Here is a 19832-nt window from a genome sequence, read left to right on the forward strand (position 1 = left end):
ACTAAACCTTGTTGCCTATATGAACATGCAGAAATTCCTATAGCACGGGAATAACACAAGGGAGCTCCTTTACCAAATCTATTAATCTTAGTCAGCACCAAAGACAAAGGGTGTGTCGCTACGAATTATCTTTGGTCTGAAACTAATTGTAAGTATACTCTTGAGTCTACTTCGTCGACTAAAAATGTTAATTAAATGCGTTTTCCTTTGAGATATTTCAACAGAAACAATCAAGTACTAGGAGGATATTCCATGATTTAGCTCGATGTTGGAAAACGTATCACTATGGGAGAAACCAATAGGTAGAATGAGACAATGGTAACAATATGATACACGTCACGAGATAATTCTACGCTTAAGAACTTGACTCCTACGACAGATTCATTCACGATAATTAGAAGATCAAACCGGACTGTATTAAACGACTCCTTTCTGTTAGTACACTAGGACTGATTACCTCTTCCGTATGAACTTGCTGCTAAAGTTTTCGACAGTTTCCTGGATCCTTTTGTGTCTCACTGTTGAGTTTCGTGGAAGGTAAAATACAGAAAGAGCAAGAGAGAGAGGGAGAGGCAAATGAGAATATGTGAAGGATGAAGAGAGATAAAGAGAGAGAGGATAAGGAGAACGGTATGGAAACTTCGTCAAAACCACCGAGAACTTGGGGGTAAACTCATTCATTCGGCTGCAAAACTTGTCTGGAACTGGCGTTGTCGTTCCAAATCGCTCTGCCGGTTGCATTGTACTGTATCAGTCCTATCCTCTTTTACTTCTCTATAGCCAACCTCTCGTCACCAACGAAATATTGCAAAGTTATGAGATACTAGAATTTCTATCCGTGAAATACCGAAAGTCTTGGAAGGTATTATTTCATGGACTTTACTCATTCATATTGACTCATTTTATCGACGGGAGGAAAGAGAAAGAACTTCCGAGCTTTAAGTCTGATTCATTTATAAGAATTAACGAAGAGTTATCTGATCGTTCGCCGAAGAAAATCGTTGAACGACAAGAGCATTCCTTCAATTCATAATGAAAATTATATTTCATAAATGAGTTTTACTCATTAGTTTTCGAGCTCTGTTATTAGATATGTATTTATGTATGTATGTATGTATATATGTATACAATATTACAAGAATATACGAGAATTTTATTCTATCTCTCTCTCTTTTCCCCTTCCCACCATCTCTCTCTTTCTTTCTCTCTTTCTTTCTTTCTCTTTCTTTCTTTTTCTTTCTTTTTTTCGATTTTTGAGTTGAGCGATCGAGTTATTTCATTTGCACTCGTTACATTCAAATTCACTTGTACACACGTTTTCCTCGAAGCGATATTCTCTTCTATTTCGAAATAGTATTATTAATGCAACTATCCTACCACAAATATCGTATGTAGATATTAGAATGAATTTTAATTTTTTTCTTTCCATACCTAACAGTTACGAATGTGTTATAAATCTACGTACTATTCATCTAACACCATTCATCTATTTACGCACACACACAAACATGTATATATAATTTGAAATTGTTAATGACGAATTTGATAGTTGACGAAAAATAAAATTAGATTGATAAAAAAATCGAATATAAATATAAATTTATATAATCGAATATAAATTCTACATAGGCACATCAATACTAAGGAGAATCCTTTGTTAATCGAGCCTAAGCGTTGGTTCTCCATCTAATAACTGAATTATTGCCAGGGCGGTAGAGGATACACGAATGGGGCGGTTGCAGGTTGCCAACCCGTTACGCGTCATACGAGGGATCCCTTTGTATCAGGCCATCCCACGAAACCGCGTATGCAGTAATAGCAGCAACGCCGGTAACGTACATGGTTCTACCTACGTGGAGAAGCTAGAACCATCTCGGCAACATACACCGTTAGCGTTCACGTATACATGTTCACATAAATATATACATATATGCATGCACACATAACACATACACATTAGCGAGAAAATGTACGTGCGTACATACACACGTGAAAACGTGAGCCGTCTAACGACGCAGAACTGAAATAAACCGACTAGCACGTCCTGTCGTTGGCAGATCCTCCACCCTTTTCTCTCTCTCTCTCTCTCTCTCTTCCTGTATATCTATCTATCTCTCACTATCTCTCTCTCTCTCTCTCAATATTCTCTCTCAGCTCGACTAATTCCACGTTTCGTTGTATGCTTCTATTTTTCGCGTTTATCTTTCTCTATCTTACTCTCTCTCTTTCTCTCTCTCTCTCTCTCTCTCTCTCTTTCTCTCTTTCTCTTTTCTCTCTCCTGTCCTCATCCTTCTCTCTTTCTCTCGTTGTTTCTATCACTGTTTTTCAGAGCCAGCAAAGACAGAAGCAAACGACTGTGAAACTAGAAAGAGTACATACTCGAAATACATCTCGAGTGTTGTTGGTAGCTTCGTCGTCATTCTATTAACATCTATCTATGTACATACTAATGCTTCACGATTATATGGTGCATCGTATATATACAATGGGTAATGCTGGAAATCTAACTGTCGTTACATATATTTTTTATGAGCCACTCCTTGTCGTCATCCGACCATGGATGGAAGCTTTTCTTAAAGAAAAAAATTCTGAACGAATTTTTGTGTTTACATCAGTTACATTTTTACAGTTTACATACAGATGCTAAGGAGATACCTTTGAGAATTCGGTTTCATGATATTTTATTGTTATTGTAGTAGTAATAGTAATAGTATTAGAAGTAACAGTACCAGTAATAGTAGTAGTAGTAGTAGTTGTTATTGTTGCTGTTGTTGTTATTGTTATTGTTATTGTTATTGTTATTGTTATTGTTATTGTTATTGTTATTGTTATTGTTATTGTTATTGTTATTGTTATTGTTATTGTTGTTGTTGTTGTTGTTGTTGTTGTTGTTGTTGTTGTTGTTGTTGTTGTTGTTGTTTTTGTTGTTGTTGAAAATCATTAGGAATAGCGTGAAATTGACGTGCATATCTTTTCACAGCGTTGAAGCTCTCGAGAATATCGCGATAATAACGTCTTTTTTCTGATGAAAGCTCGAAAGCTTTCATCAGGGAAAATTGATAGAATTCGTTCGGAGTCTCACAACGCTTTCGTGATAAAAATTGTGAGTGAATCTCGTGAAAATGAATGTTTTATAAATTAAAAAGAAAAAGAAAAAAAGAGAACAATAGAAGTTAAAGGAACAAAAAAAAAGAAGAAAAATACATAGAAACTTTTCCGAAATAATCCAACATATGTCAGGCTTTTACACATACAAACGACATAATTTTATGATTGATATATTATATTAATTTTCTTTCTTTGTTCTTTTTTTCATACTGTCGCTTCCGAAATATTCGAAAAACCATTGTTATCGTAAAAAGCGTTACATAGAGCGTTAGTAATAGAAAACGTTTCGTCTCTATTATGTCAACGGTACGGTTACTACTGTGCTATATTTTTTCTCTGGCAAGACTCTTTATCTTTGTTATTCCCATCTCAACTGAACAGATCAGCTCCCACTGTCATTTTTGTGTTGAAAAAGCGACGTCCATAAAGGCATCAAATCTCATTTCAGCGAATTCATCGCGATAAAAAAAACACCATAAAATTATCTCTCTCTCTCTCTCTCTCTCTCTCTCTCTCATTCTCTTTTGATATTTGCAAAAAAGTATGATCACGCATGGTGTGATACGGTGTACGCGGCTTTTGCTTAATGAAAAAGCTCTGCTTTCGAAAGCTTTCGCGAATATTACGCCGAATTAACTATCCTCTGTGCGAATATAACGTTCGTATAATGCAGAGGATTTCAAGGATGACTCGTGGAAAGGAAAATAGGCCGAGTTTCGAGCGAACAGGTAGAAACTATCCTCTCCTCGTTCCTTGTTTTCTTTCCTGTCCTTTCTTTTTTCCTTCTTTTTTTTTTATATACGTCTAGTGAATCTTCAGGGTAGAATCAGGCGTGTGTCTCTGACAAGCTTCTTAAACGAGCTTCTTGATTTTCTTATGAGCCACTACTTGTCGTCATCCGACCATGTTCGCTCATAATTAAAGCAGCGAATTTGCCTGGTATGATTTATGCGACATAATCGTGAAGCTTTTTGATCGTAACTTTTCGATTCTATTCCATTAGACGCTGTGTATTTGAAATTACTTCATTTTATTCTGATGTGTTTAAATATTCAATTAAAAATTTTTTTTCTCCTTTGAATTTCAAAATCCAAATCAGACATACTCTGTATATGTTGCCAATAATATATTGAAATTTTCTACAATAATATAGAGGAGTAACATCGCGAGTACAATAGTGAACATTCTCTCTGATCTAATTTCGAAGGAACCCACTTAATTTAAATGTCTAGATTCTCCTACCGTCTCATCCCTTTTACCCTTTATCGTCCCTTCGGGAATGGAATTAATTGCTTCTTAAGGAAGAGAAATTATGTTTTCAGAAGGTACCCTATGACCCTAAGAACTTCCTCCTTTCGATGTACTAACTCGCCTATAGCTCGCGACTTCTTTTGTATTCCATTTTAGGATATCAAAGGGAAGTTTGTTTTATATTGTCAAATGATAAACAAGATAATATCGTATTCCCAAGGGAGAGAGAAAGAGAGAGAGAGAGAAAGAGAGAGAGAGAGAAGAAAGTATACCCATTCCCAAACAACTGTGTTTATGCAATTTAATGAGAAATGAACAAAAGTATCTTCAGTGAATATTTGGTTAAGATAATACAAGAAAATGTATCAAGCTCAACAAGATTTAGCTTTTTGATTTTTAACCAAACAAAGGTAATAAATATTAAAAAAAAATTCTGTTAAAGAAATATATATAAAAATATTTATCTTTCTGTTTCTCCCTCTCTCTCTCTCTCTCTCTCTCTCTCTCTCTCTCTCTCTCTCTCTCTCTCTCTCTCTCTCTGTATCTCTTAAGAATATTTACAAGAAGTTTGAAACACGTTAATTAATCGTGATTAATCAAGTATCGTTTTAATTCGTAATTGATACTTGTATCAATAATAACATAATCTATATATATATATATATATATATATATATATATATATATATATATATATATAGATCAATTTCTGGCACATACATTGTTATACGTTAAACTAAATTAATCGAAATATTGCGAACCACGATACATATTCACTGAATAAATGAAATAAAGCATATTATAAATACGTTTAAACAATGATAAATAAATAATTAATTCATATGTGAATGTATACAAGCGAATGCCTAGAATTAACTGATTTTAACGTATTTAACGGTAACCCGATAGATATTCCGACAAATTAGCTCTCATAGATTTTCCCATCAGTACCATCAGTTCTCTGAACATCTTGATAATATCCATATTCAATTCAGGAGGTGTTAAATCTTTTCTTATAGACTAAAAGTCAATAAAGTTCGGTGAGAATCTCTTAAATTTTTAATATGAAAAATGATATGTAGATTAGCATTGAAAGAAGAAAACAATAGAGTTTTACTATTGAAACATCGATTGAAAAACAGTTTCAATGAAAACTTTTAATTACATATTACAATAATAATTTTTAAACCACTATGGTAAATATATTGAGTGTATGCGTAAAAAGTTTAATCCCCTTTTAAAGACTCATATTCAACGAACGATTATAACACAATAATGCAACACTTTAAATAAAATAAAATATATATGAAATTTAATCTTTTTATACGTCAGCTCGCTATTACCTCTCCTGCATACTATTACGGAATGAACTAAGACATGAACTTGAAATACTTATAACACTGGGCCATTGAGTATAATACTCGAAGTATTTTATTATAGAGGATCATCGAACATGAATGGATACAGGGAGAAGATATTTCTGCCTTAGGCTTTGATTTTGTGTTTACGCCGATAACAAACTTGTCGGGAAGCGGAAGGGAAGAAAATAGGTTCGAACATCGAGATGAAATTATCATATTTCGAAAATTTTAAAAAGATATGATATTATGGTAGAGAGATCAGGAATTCCTAATCAAAAATTCATTTGATTGCATATATACATACACACGGAGACATGTACTTAAATATCCAAATACATACACATGGACTTAGTTAGTAACCACGTGCAACTTGAAATCGATTTTCGTCGTAACGATTTCGACTGTTCTTTTTTCTCTTTTTTTTATTTATTTATTTATTTTTTTTTCTTTTTTCTTCCATTTCCACTCTCGTCTTTTCCAGTCTCATCCTCCTCTTCTCATCCTCCTCTTCTCACTAGAATCATCCTCTCCATCCCCACATCGACGGTCACAGCAACCAACTCTTTCTCTCTTTCTCTCTTACGTTTCACGTCAGATGACAGCCAATTTTTATCCTGGTGATTGCATTTGCAATTCCGATGCGCGCGCGTTCCATGTACGCTTCCACCAGTTTCTGGCCAGCCCTTTTCGCGCGGTATTCTGAACCGATTTGTTCCTCGTCTCGTCTCGTCTCTTCTCCTCCTCTTCTCCTCCTCTTCTTCTTCTCTTCTCTTTCTATTCCTTTTCTCTTCGTGGCTAGACGATAACCGCGAGAGAGATCGAGGTCCTTTAAATAGAACGGTTCCTACCCCTATATGTATTTCCGTGACGTGACACGAGAATTGTTCGCGAATTTCCCTCGAAATTGTTATCGAAACGATTTTTATATCGCACAAAATATTTTTTCTATATGTTTTATAATAATTAATATACATTATAATGCCTCCAATTAGATCTGGACTAAATTGAAATTAGAAATCAATTAAAGTAGCAATCAATTAAATAGATACACCAAATAATGAGAAATCAGAAATATTTTGGTTCAAATAATCATAAGTTTAATGTTGAAATATTTCAATTCTGTTAATTGGTCATAAATATCAAAAGAAGTATTTTTTTTTTGCTGAAATTAAAAAATATCTCAAATGTTTCAAAAAGAGAAATTCTCTACAAAATACATTCAATTGATATACACACGTATAGATTATTACGTATATAGTGAGAATTAAAGAAAAAAAAAAATATATATATATATATATATACATATGTAATACATTATTAACAAATGAAATAGTACAAATTTTTCTTTCTTCATGCTCAATACTTATTTTAAATCTTTCATAATCTTTATCACTAGAAATCTCTTCGTTCATAAAACAGTGGAATGATCATCGAGTTCGTTTCGCTATGCTTCATTTTTTCTTTTTCCTTTCTTGTCATAAATTTTTAAAGCGTTGCAAGTTCTTACACTGCCAATTTTAAAAATAATAAGGTCGAAGGAGAAGAGGGATGATGGAATGAAAAAAAAAAAAACGGAAGGAGAAAGTATAACAAATGGTTTGTGGCAGTGGCGCGGGATAACCCGCAGGTTTCAGGCATAACCGAAATCCCGGTGACTGATAAATTATCCAAGGGACTGCAGAATTACGCTCGATCTGCGATCCTTTTCTTAACAGAGAAAGAGAGAGAGAGATGTATTTATCTATTCGTTCGCGATACGTTTCTCTCCGATTTTCTCTTTCTCTTCTTTTTTTTCCTTCTTTTTCTTCTTCTTTTTCTTCTTCCTTAATCTTGACAGTCTTAAATGTTGGATCGTCGATTTTCTCGAAGAAATGTGATAAGATAGGTGATAAGGTAGGAAATGTTGAAGGTGCGAAGTATGCTCGAGTAAATTTGTACGAAGGATCTTATTCTTCGGGACAAGGTAAAGCATAGAACGGTATGCTCATAAGGTGGATGACGAGCAAGACTTCGGCTCTCTATTATATGGATAAAAGTGAAAAATCGAGGGAACTACGTCTCTACCGTCTCTCTACGTCTTTGCCGAAAGCGAAGATACGTATACGTTCACTTTCACATATGTGAGTAGGTAACACTGTAACAAGTTTGTGTTACATGTAGGTATCCGTTATATCGTCGAGGATAATAATAATCGACAAATCGAGTCGACGTTCGTGATGGACGATCTCTCTATATAAGTCCGACGATCCGTAATTTATTTCTTCGTATAATAAATCCTGTTACGCCGCTCTCATTCTTATACTAGTAGAAATAGAGGTAGCAATACAAGTATCGAGGATCGTATAAGAATAAGAAAAACGTTGTCTCGTTCGATGAGTCTCCTTTTTTTTTCCAAAATAGTAAAGTTTGAAGAACATATATCCAACTCGATTTATCGATCGATCTCCGAGCGTTGTAAATACGACTCTCGGATGGACGCAACCCAGATGTAGGTAGATACTTTAATATCTTCCCGAAGATTTACGATTTATCGTAAGAGAGATACGAGAAAATGGCGTATCGACTTTTGTGAATGTGACGTTCGCGATGAAGGGTATCAGAAAATAGATCGAGAAAGCAGACGAAGGGAAAAAGATTAAGTGTCTTGGAAGGATAGCTAGGTAAATCGGTAAGAAATCGTAATCGAAAAGCGTCGTCAAGCTTTCTATGCTCGTCATTGTTCAAAGTATATACATATCTATGTACAGATATCTCATATGTATATCTACACGTTCTTCAGCGACATGTATATATGAGTTTATATATGTATAAACGACATGATATACAAGTTTATTTATGTATATACGATATATGTGTGTATGTATGTATATATATATGTGTGTGTATGTATGTATTTGTGTATGTGTACATATATATATCTTCGTAAGATTTGTTAAAATTTTATTCTATGTATACCTACGTTTCGCGTTCGCCAATGCAGGTGTAAATTTACACGACGAACAGCTGGCGTTATCGCATAGATAGCGTCGCATACCGACAGCTTTTGTGATATATTTACCGTAACACAAAAGCTATACGTTTACCGTGAAGTACATAACATTCAACCGGTAGACCTTCGCGGAAATCTCGCTTTTACGAGAGCCCATCGATTTTTCTAAACGGTTGACTTTCGCAACGAGAGATACAATATCGGACGATTTCAAGCACGAAACGTGTTCGACTTTCCTGCATTCCCTGATTTTCCGACAACTTTACGATCCGTTTAAGCGCCTTCACTTTTCTACATGCGAAACAAAAAGAGAAAGAGAGAGAGAGAGAGAGAGAGAGAAAGAAAAGAAGAGGAATAAAATGGGAAAATTTAGCGATTCGTCGAGTAAGTGTGCGCTTGAATTTTCTCAAAAAATGCAGTTGGAACGTAACGCTCAATTAACATTTTTCCGCAAGCATGAATCCTTTGTTTAAAGAAATTTTTTAAAAATTCGAATTCGTAGCGATATATAATCGGAAAAATTTCGTAAAATAATTCGTCTTACTAACAGATATAAACCTACGAAAATTCATAGACCGAAGATGAATCTTAAAGGCTCTTTAATAAGGAAGACAACCAGAAAGCTTATCGTGTCGACGATGCAACAGGTGATGCGTCTCAAAATTGTCAACATTTCGTATGACGATAAAATCAGACAGTGGTTTCTACAATATATACATATAGTATATTGTATCTACATGCATATACATATGAGATTACTTTTGTGTACCAGGAGGAATTTGAACTGTTTGAGAAATCGGCTTGAAATGATCAGAATCATTAAATAATCATCGATTCTCGTTCAGACCAATTGTATTTCGAAATTATAACAATTATCCATCTGACATAGCAGTGATAATATCAATTTCATTCCCGAATGAATACTTGATAATATATAACGTAATACCAATACAATTATTTCTACATGGATAATTCTAAAAATTTTATTCCTCCCAAAATTATTATGTTACAATCAGTAACATCGAGCTAAGCCGAAATATTATTAGTTTTTCATTATCAAACAGTAATGATATTAATTTCATTCGTCAATTGAACCTTAATAATATTTATGATTCACATACGATCTATAGACAGATACTCATGTATATATTTCATTCTGATGTGAATTTCATTTACTGCAAAATCTTTAATTTTAACGATTAATACAATAATTATATCACATGGTTTTATTTCAATTATTTAATGAAGTCTTAATAAGCAAAAATGATGAAATTGATCGAATAATGAAGTTAAAAGAATATTTTCACGTATATTTTCATATATATCATATATATATATATATGATTATAAAGGCAAAACGATGGAAACATTGGAGGGAAAGTATGTCAACCGTCGATCAAAAGCCCGTGTGTTCGTCATTAAAAGCATTTTTAAAGCCTGCACACATTAAATGCCGTAAGCCTTTGGCAAAGAGAGAGAGAGAGAGAGGGTAAGGGAAGGAAACAGCGACAAGAAAAAAGAGGACGACTAAAATGAAAATTTTTCAAACGCAAGATTTCAAGCCGCACGTAACTCCCACGTGAAGTCTGCTTAAAACGAGGAAAAGGGGGAAAAATAGAGGCAGTGCACGGAGATTGGTGGAAGGGTAAATGAGACTGACTTTAAAATATGTGCCTTCGCCATTACGAAGACGTATATGCCAGCGCACATGGTACAGAAGAACCCACCCTTAACTCTTCAACGATTTGTACCGTGTTAAGAGCGGTTAAAGTTTCTATATATAGGAATATATATGTAAGTATACCAACCCATCGCCTCTTAGACAGACAAAAATGTCAGAAAAGAATACGCACGATGAAATTTATTTCATTTTTCTCATCAAGCATTTATATAATATATTTTCTCTTTCTCTCTCTCTCTCTCTCCCTCTCTCTCTCTCTCTCTCTCTCTCTTTCTGTAATATTCTTTTAGTTCAAAAGAATAATAATAATCATAATGAAAATTAATCATTTTATTTAATATGAAACAATAAAAATGTTTCTTCTCATAAGAGAAAATATTGTTTCTCCTTTCCCTAATATATCTTAGTACTTATAAATATTTCATTTCATAAAAACAAAAATGTAGTGTCTGAGTATTACTGATGGTGAGTATATAAGAAGACTTTATTCAGATTTGCTGCAAAGCCGAAGCGATCTAAGTCGATCATACTCGTAAAATGCAGAAGCTCGTTCTCTTTTTCTTCTCTTGCATTAGAAGAATTCAAGAAGCACAATGGCAACAGAGAGGAAACAGAAGTAAAGAAAGAGAGAAAGAAGAAGAAGAAGAAGAAAAAGAAGAAAAGAACAAGAAATAAGAATAACGGATAGTACGATTTCCAATCTTTGTGCCCGAAAATCGTCCTTGATCCTCGGCCAGAATCACCGCAAGGGGGAAAGAAATATAAGAGTATATAACCTAGCTGGTGGAAACTTCCTTTCTCCCCGACTTTCTTTCGACCTTAGAAAAGAGAAAGAAAGAGAGAGAAAGGGAGAGAGAGAGAGAGAAAGGAAGGGCACGCCATAGTGATCTGGAAGAAACGGGAAGGCCATAGGAGAGTGGGAAATGGAGGAGGCAGTTTGGATTACAGGCAAAATACGTCGAAACGAAATCCCTTCATCCTTTAATACCGATCTCACCCCCTGCCTTCTCTATTTCTCATTCTCTCCTTTTCTTTCTAAGACCGACCAAATATACCGCAGGGTAGTCTCGATAGCTGATGGTCCGCAGTGCAACGCGTTTTCATGACCGAAGACTTAAAGAATAGACTCTTGAAATTTCGTACCGTTTCACGGAGCTCCTTCTGATTTCTTTCCTCTTTCATTATGTTCCTCTTTTTCTCTTTTTCTCCATCTCTATTATTTTACTACCTACCTATCTACCTACCATATCATAATATTTTTTTTCTTTTTTTCTTTACGCTCTCTCTTTCTCTCTCTCTCTCTATCTCTATCTCTATCTCTCACTTTCATACATCTCACTCGCTATCCCTTATCTCCGCTCCTTGTTACTCTCAGTCTCATTCACCGTCTTAGGCAAGAATGAACCTCCGGTGAAAAGATAAAGACCCTTGCCTACACCACTTCCGTGCAGGAAAAAGAAGGAGGAACTCGATTCTGAGAGGAAAGAATAAAGTAAGAGCAAAAAAAGAAAATTTATACCCATATATGAGAGAGCGAGCGAAAAGATAGGTAAACGGTATCAAAATGTACCACCGAAGAAATGGATTATGGTCGGGAACAAGGTTGGTAGTCCAACGAAAAAGGGCTGCTTCTGGAAGGCTCCGTTACTATCTTCTCGAGGAAGAGAGATTACAAGGTGTATCGTCGCGAAGGATTGCTAGTGCCATGGTGTATGAAGTTATACCACGAGGTTAATCGAGTTTGTAACGCGATGTTATAACGCCCCAACTATATTCCAGCGTTTCATCCGGTTAGTTGATAAAACATTAAAATTAAGTAATAATCCTCTTTAAGAAAAATTTAGAACGTCCTCAATAGTAACATAATATATACTTTCGTCAAATCCTATCTAATTTTCATGATTATAGAATTCTTTAAGAAAAATGTAATTAATTTTTCTGGAAGTTCTGAAATCTTCTAAGAGATTCTCGTTAAAGAGACAACTCGTAGAAGAGGCGAGGGATGAAAGGATGAAATGGAAGAGGATAGTAATAAAAGAGTAACAATGAGTGGTAGGGAAAGGGAATCCTTTTGTTTCTTAGCCAACGTTTTGTTTTAGGATTACGAGCTTATGAACTATCCACGTTTATCTGCGACGACGACTCTGGGAGAGTAGTAAAGAGAGAGAGAGAGAGAGACAGAGAGAGAGAGAGAGAGAGAGAGAGAGAAGTAGTAGAGCAAAAAGTGAAAAGAGAAAAGCTTTGGGACGAAATACAAAAAGGCAATTATCAAAAGTAATCACAACGCTTGGTGTACGTTGATTTTTAAAGAAATATCATTCACGACTTCTCCTTTACTTTATTTCTCGTTTCTCCTTGCGATAACTCTCAACGTGAATTTCTATCGTTATCCACGTATTTATTGTTTATTGTTTTCCTTAAAAAAAAAAAAAAAAAAAAAAAAAATGAGAGAGAGAAAAATGTATCTGTTTAATCTTTACCACGAAATGATTATAAATTATTTATCGTGAATTATTGATATTCGTTACTTGTACAATATCACTCATGATTGTAAAAAGAAAAGATTCTTACCTTATCTTCGAAACGACAGTCGGAGTAAATTCTAACTGATGAAATCCGAGTTCTTGCGATTTCACGTCCTCCAAACTGCTGTACCTTACGTAGCTACAGCCTGGCGTAGAAATAGCTGCAAAGAGATCAGACAAATTTATATCTGCAAATACGATGTTCTTGATTTAATATATATGACGTATAGGGACGTTAGAAAGTGTAGACCAAGTTTGTACACCGATATTGGATTAATCGTAATCGATTTTTTTTTTCTTTTTATATATACGCTGACAATGGTAGCTTATATGAGCAACCAAATAGAGTAATAGAGTTCGATATATGAAAAGAGAGACATAAATGTGGCGTACGCGTTAACGTTGAAAAATCAATAGCTGCCGGCAGAGTTCTCTTCTGTTCCCGCTTCTCTCGATTCCCCTTCCATAAATAAATATGAATATTACGTATCGGCAGCGGAACCAAGCGTGTATCGAGCGTAAATTTATTATAGCCAGAGATACGGGAGATTCAGCTGCGATCGAGATTCGTTTTGAAAACGTTTCTACGCTTTAAAGCCATCGTGAGATCTCCGTTTCGTCGAATTCGTTCATGTTTCAATTTTGAAAAAAATATTTGTACTTTAACGGAAAACTACGATATCCATTTTTCAATTATACTCTACTTCTTTTTTTTCCTTTTTCTTTTCTTTCCCTTCCTTTTTTTTCAAGCAAAAATGATTTCTAAAAATCTTCTAGAAAAAAGAAAGAAAAGAAATATTAAGATACTTAAGATACTGAAACGAAATTACAAGTTATCTTTCATCCAACGAGCGAAAACTCTTTCGAATAATTTTCGCTGCTTTTCTCACAAGAATCCGATAAATCTCTTTCTCTCTCTCTCTCTCTCTCTTTCTCTCTCTCTCTCTCTCTCTCTCTCTCTCTCTCTCTTTCTCTGTCTATTTCTCTCTGTCTCGTCAAAAGTCAATAGCGAGTAATCGTGGAAAATGCAAATTCGCATTCGCCGCAAGGATGGTAAAATAATCTTCACGTCGACTTATGAAATCCGAGCACACTTCCGTGTTCCACCTCCTCCAAATGCCGAGGTAAAAGGTAAATCCTTCGAGGCAACAATGGAAGTAGTAGCTCCGAAGAGGAAGGAAAGAGAGAAAAAGAAAGAGACGAAGATAGTAGGTTTTCAAGCATTATGCTCTGCACGAAGGGATGGGATACTAGAATGAAGGGGTTACGGGGTGTGGATAACAGAGAGAAAAAGAGGAGGGTGGTTGGCCGTCCCAAGGGTAGTATAACTTCTCGATTGTTATTAGGGGATTATTGTTATTAAGTACACATCTCGACGAGGGGGAAAGAAAAAAAAAAGGGAAGAATAAGCAGCAGGAAAGATTTGAAAAATAATGGCAGAGAAAGGAGAAAACGTTAGACTGGATAAAGTAATGGAATGAAAGGAGAGAGTGAAAGGAAGAGAAGAAGAAAAAAAGAAGGAATAAATAAGATCTATAACAGGAGGATAAGAGAACGGAAAGAACAGAAAATATCACGTGATTGTACATGAGCAGAAAAAAGAATGAATAAACGTACGAAGAGATTTTCTCGTTGGAAAGAATATGCCCACTATTCCCATGGTTGAAAGACTTCAAAAAATCTTAAAGCCACCCGAGAGATTTTGAGTTCGTGCATATAAAAGAGAAAAGAAAGGAAAAAGATATTCTCTTTCACTCTCTCTCTCTCTCTCGCTTTCTTTCTTTCTTTCTCTCTTTGTCTGTCTTTCTTTCTTTCTTTCTCTCTCTTTTGAAAACACAAAAGCTCAAATTTTGCCTGTTCGTTCCACGGATAGACCATAACTTGCAATTCCAACTTTTATCGAGGGTTTGTCCGATTTTTGAAGCCGAATCCATAAAAATATAAATGAAAGTACCGTCCTAGAAAACGTGCGTTACTATATGGGTATGTTTGTGTAGAATAGTAAAATCGTATATTAATCTTTTTGTCGAGAATAAACTCCGACAAATTCACGAGATAGCTTCGAAGCTCATAAGAGAATTTTATAGATTTTATAATCTCTCTCTCTCTCTCTCTCTCTCTCTCTCTCTCTCTCTTTCTTTCTCTCTCTTTCTCTTTGTCTCTTTCTCTCATTTTTTTCCTCTTTCTCTCTACCTCTGCCTTCCTGATAACAAAGATTATCATTCCTCTTTATCTTCCTTCTTTTGCTATACTCTTGACTCTGTTATTGCTATAAACTTCCTTTCTATCCTTTCTTCCTTTTTATCTTTTCTTCCGCTCAAGGATATTACATTCAGTTGAGCTGAAGTTAATGAGACAAAAATAAATTCCCGAGAATATATGAAATAAACATCAATTAATTATAAATTCACATCGAAGTATAATCCTTTTTATATTCAGATGTATTACAAGTAGTTTATTTTTTTATTCTTTACGAATTTCTGACTTGAGATTTTTTTTTCTTTTTTCAAAGATATTATATCCATTACAGAAAGAAAAAGAGAGAGAGAGAGAAAGAGAGAGAGAGAAAGAGAGAGGAGAAAAAGAGAAAATATATATTACCAAAGTTTTCAATGGGAAAAGTTAATTATTAGGAACAGAAAACATGTTTATTACGTTACATTGATGGGAAATGTGAATTTTCACTTTACTAATTACTACCTTACGAAAGAGGGATCGAAACGAATTAATTTGTAAAGACGGGAACTGCTTGTAGTGCTAGAGCGCGTGGCTGAACTTATAAGCATGACTATTGCACTTCTCGCGAATTCACAGCATAGCAAAACTAAACCACTTCAACTTCCTCTCGCATTCTCACATTCTCTCTCTCTCTCTCTCTCTCTCTCTCTCTTTCTCTCTTTCCTCTTTCTCTCTCTCTCCTCTCTGTTTCTCTCTCTCCTCTCTGTTTCTCTCTCTCCTCTCTATTTCTCTCTCTCTCTCTCTCTACCTCTATCTGTCTCTATCTTTCACTCTCGATCGACGTTCTATCTTCGCGAACACGAGCATATATACGTGTAATTCCGTTATTCGGTACAACGCGCAAAATTGCTGGCACAAGATGAAACGATTCAACTCGTACAACGCGCGCGAACATTGCGTACGCGAACAAATTTTTCTTCGTAAAATGATGATCGATGATATTGACAAATCACCAATTCACTCGACGCAATGTAACAAATTTATTTGTAGGATGTAAAATAGAAAACAAAAAAGAAAAATTTATATTCCGAGAATCTCCTTTAATCTTGATTAAAGATTATGGGCGTTAAATATACAAAAACTTTCACTCTTTTTTTTAATTTTTTAATTCAATTTCTATTGAAATACGAATTAAAAAATTCATCACTTCGAACGTCTCAAATTTGTTCGATTTATAATTGCAATTTAGGATTAAAAAAAAATGAGAATATTGTCTTTCAGAGAGTTACTGAGTTTATTAGATATTATATTGATACATTTGTCTAATATTTATTTCGATTTTTGGATTTGCAGCCAATCAATTACCGAAAGATTGTCCCAGAAACCTATGACCGATAAAAGCACGAAGAGCTTTTCAAAAAATTTCGATTTATTCGATGATGATGTCACGGACTACGTATACCAGCCAGCATTTGAACTGCGTAACGAAGGTGCTCGTTAAATAATTAGGGCGACAGCGACTCTCGAAAGAGTCGTGCTTTTGAATTACTTGTCAAGATAACACGATCTGCGACTAGCGAGAAAGAACATGCGGATAGTGTGAGAAAATAAAGGAAAAAAGAAGAAGAAGGAGGAAAAGAGGGAAGAAAGGAAAAGACACGCATAAACGCCAGTTCGTCGAGCTCTATGTGACGTGTTCCCATTTATTTCTACGCTACTGCAGTTTCTCTTTGAATGATATAAAAAAAAAAGGTTGGGTCGTGAAGCTCGAGAAATCGTCTCGTAAACGCGAACTATGTATCTATAGTATCTATGTAGATATATATATCTATGCTGCATAAAGACATATATACGAATTCATATTTCTATTATTTTACTCGTTTCAAAAATTGATTAGTTAAGAAATCCTCAGTTTTATTCATTTCATTAATAAAGATAAAATAAATCACAAAAAGATAGATTTGAGATAGTACCATATGGATTAATTAAAATAAAATAGATTTTTTATTTTATTTTTTATTAAAATTACTTGATAAGAATTGAAAGAATATGAAAGAAAATAATAAAATAATATTAGATTGTTGTTGAAGAAGAATAACAAAGTTAACAAAAGAAAGATAAAATTTAGCAATCATGGTATTTTCTTTTATCAAGGCTGCGGTAAATTTCCGCACTTTGAACGCGTTTATTCCGTTTAACTCACGAAGTGATATTACAAGGGAACAAGTCCAGTACGGAGTCGAGTACAAGCCAGCGAGCATGTCCGCCAAAGAGTGGAGTGCCGTTGCTAACTTGATTTTTCTCAGAAAGACGCTTTCACGAGAGAACCGTAGGGAAAGGGAACGACGTTTGGATATCGCTGAAAGAGGCTGCTGTGATGGTCTTCGTGAAGCTTCGAAGAGGATGGGCAACCAATTTTTGTGAGTGCACCTTGAAATAATCATAGCTTCTATCTAAGTGGCGCTCGCCGTAATATATATATATATATATATATATATATATATATGTGTGTGTGTGTGTGTGTGTGTACCTATCTGTATATATAACTGCGTATACGTATACGTATATATTTTTCTCGTCTAGACGGTAACGCCAAATACATATATCCATCATTCGCGAACGCTTGGCAACTCTACTAGCTGTCTGTCCAGTTTCGAGTATAACCCTAATGTCTAGATATCCGGGTAAAACACCAAGAGGGCCTATATAAATATTAACACGAATGCATTTTCATCTAGTGAAAAAGATTGTCCGATCGTTCGAAATAATTGAGTAACGACGATATATTATCACAGTTCATCCGTTCTAAAAATGATTATTTCATAACAAAATGAAAGAATATATGCACTCCTTTATCGAATTATTTTATTTATTATTTTAATTCTTGTAATATTACGAATATTCGTCATAAAATTTATACATACTATAATAACAAGAACGAACGACCTAAGAACATCGATACGATGAAGCAATAATTCGTTGAATATGGCCAAGAGAACGAAGGACATTCCCACGAAGGGTTACATCGTTCGAGATCGGTGGGTATGCAATAGACATCATCCGCGGCTACGATATCGCGGCCTAAGGTGGCTGTAAAGACGCGAGTATCTGGCAGATGGCGGTTGTGTGGATGTTATATAATATTCATGCAGCAGTATTGCATCTTGAGTGGTGCCATTAGAGAACGTGGGCGTCAGCCATCGTGGTATCATGGCGGTTTGTTGTTCTCTTGGCGCCTTCATCGGCACTCATCCCCTTTCCTTTACGCTTGAACCCCTTTCCCCCTCCCCATCAAACATCTTCTCTCTAACCACCAAGATCATCACCACAACCGCACGAACTCTCTTGCACCGATGGTTACGCTTCCACGAATAATTCAACGAGAAACCACGAAAATCTTTTTATGATTTTCAAAGGTTTTGCGTTTTTTTTTTATTGATTAGACAAATGAAAATCTATCGTGTACAATGTTTTTCTTCTTTTTTTCTTTTTTTTTTTTTTTCATCAAACTAAGAATCAATGGGATCCATAAAAAAGATTCAAATATTTCAATTTACATCAAGAACAATTTTCTTTATCACTTTTCCCAAATGGAAACTCATTTTCTTGTTGAAAACAATAACTATACGTGATACATACACACTATATGTATATAGATATTCATATAAATTTCACATAACGGGTATTCATTGCCGTTCTCCTTTTCGTTCTCGATTCGTCGGGCGAAAATTTACTTCCATCTCGGATGCAGTGACGATAATAGTAAGTTACGTCGAAGTAATAATGTGTGCGAGATGAGTGAAGTAAACTCTTTAGGGGGAAAACTCACACCTCTTACTTTCCCAATCTCCTCACTCTCTCTTTCTCTCTCTCTCTCTCTCTCTCTCTCTTTCTCTCTCTTTCTCTCTTTCTCATTTATTCGCAAGACCAATAACCGTCTTTTGTGACGTCGAACGTCGAATGATAAAGAGACAATTTATGTCATCAAGAACGCATCGTCGTCGACAACGAATCCTCCTCTTCCACCACCTCTCTTCGGTTTCCCTCCCATTCTACCATCTCGTCGTCAGAAGCGACGTTAAGTATTCATCGGGCGTTTTCGCGCTTCGTGCCTTCTCGTCTTCACGGTGAACCGTGGCGTGCCTTCAAAAGAGGGATCCAAGAGACGCGCACCCATAACCGCCATTATCGTATCTAGCATCCACCATCTTTCTCCATTCTTCTTCTTCTTCTTCTTCTTCTTCTTATTCTTCTTCTTCTTCTTCTTTTCTTTCCCCTTCTTTTTTCGTTTTCTTCTTTTTCCTCAGTATTCTCTCTTCTGCAGACTTCTTAATGCCACGTTCTTTCTCTAGCAGTATCTTCAAACCCCTTAGGAGTTACGCGTTAAAGGTAGAAAATAATAATTCTGTGTGGCTCTTCTTTCTTCTCCTTCTTTTTCTTACCACTCGTCGATTCTTCAAAGCATTCGTTGAATATCCGAGTATCTCGGCTCGCTCTCTCTCTCTCTCTCTCTCTCTCTCATACACTCTCTCTCTCTCTTTCTCTCTCTCTCTCTCATACACTCTCTCTCTCTCTCTCTCTCTCTCTCTCTCTCTCTCATACACACACACACACTCTCTCTCTCTCTCTCTCTCTCTCATACACACACTCTCTCTCTCTCTCTCTCTCTCTCTCTTCCTCCTTTCCTCCCTCTTTCTATATTTCTGTCTCTCTTCTCGTCTTTCCGACCAATCGAATTT

The 19832-nt window shown here is 35.3% G+C and overlaps 1 protein-coding gene across 7 annotated transcripts in view; it reads right to left on the bottom strand.

Annotated features, from left to right (window-relative positions):
- The window catches only part of LOC124424929, a 157578-nt gene that overhangs the window by 71465 nt on the left and 66281 nt on the right, over positions 1-19832 (bottom strand). For all 7 annotated transcript variants that reach the window (XM_046964562.1, XM_046964567.1, XM_046964561.1 and 4 more), the window contains one exon: positions 12962-13076. In XM_046964562.1, coding sequence (XP_046820518.1) covers positions 12962-13076 — 115 coding nt within the window. The remainder of the gene's footprint in view (positions 1-12961; positions 13077-19832) is intronic.

Source organism: Vespa crabro, chromosome 6 (genome assembly GCF_910589235.1).
Source record: "Vespa crabro chromosome 6, iyVesCrab1.2, whole genome shotgun sequence".
NCBI lineage: Eukaryota > Metazoa > Arthropoda > Insecta > Hymenoptera > Vespidae > Vespa > Vespa crabro.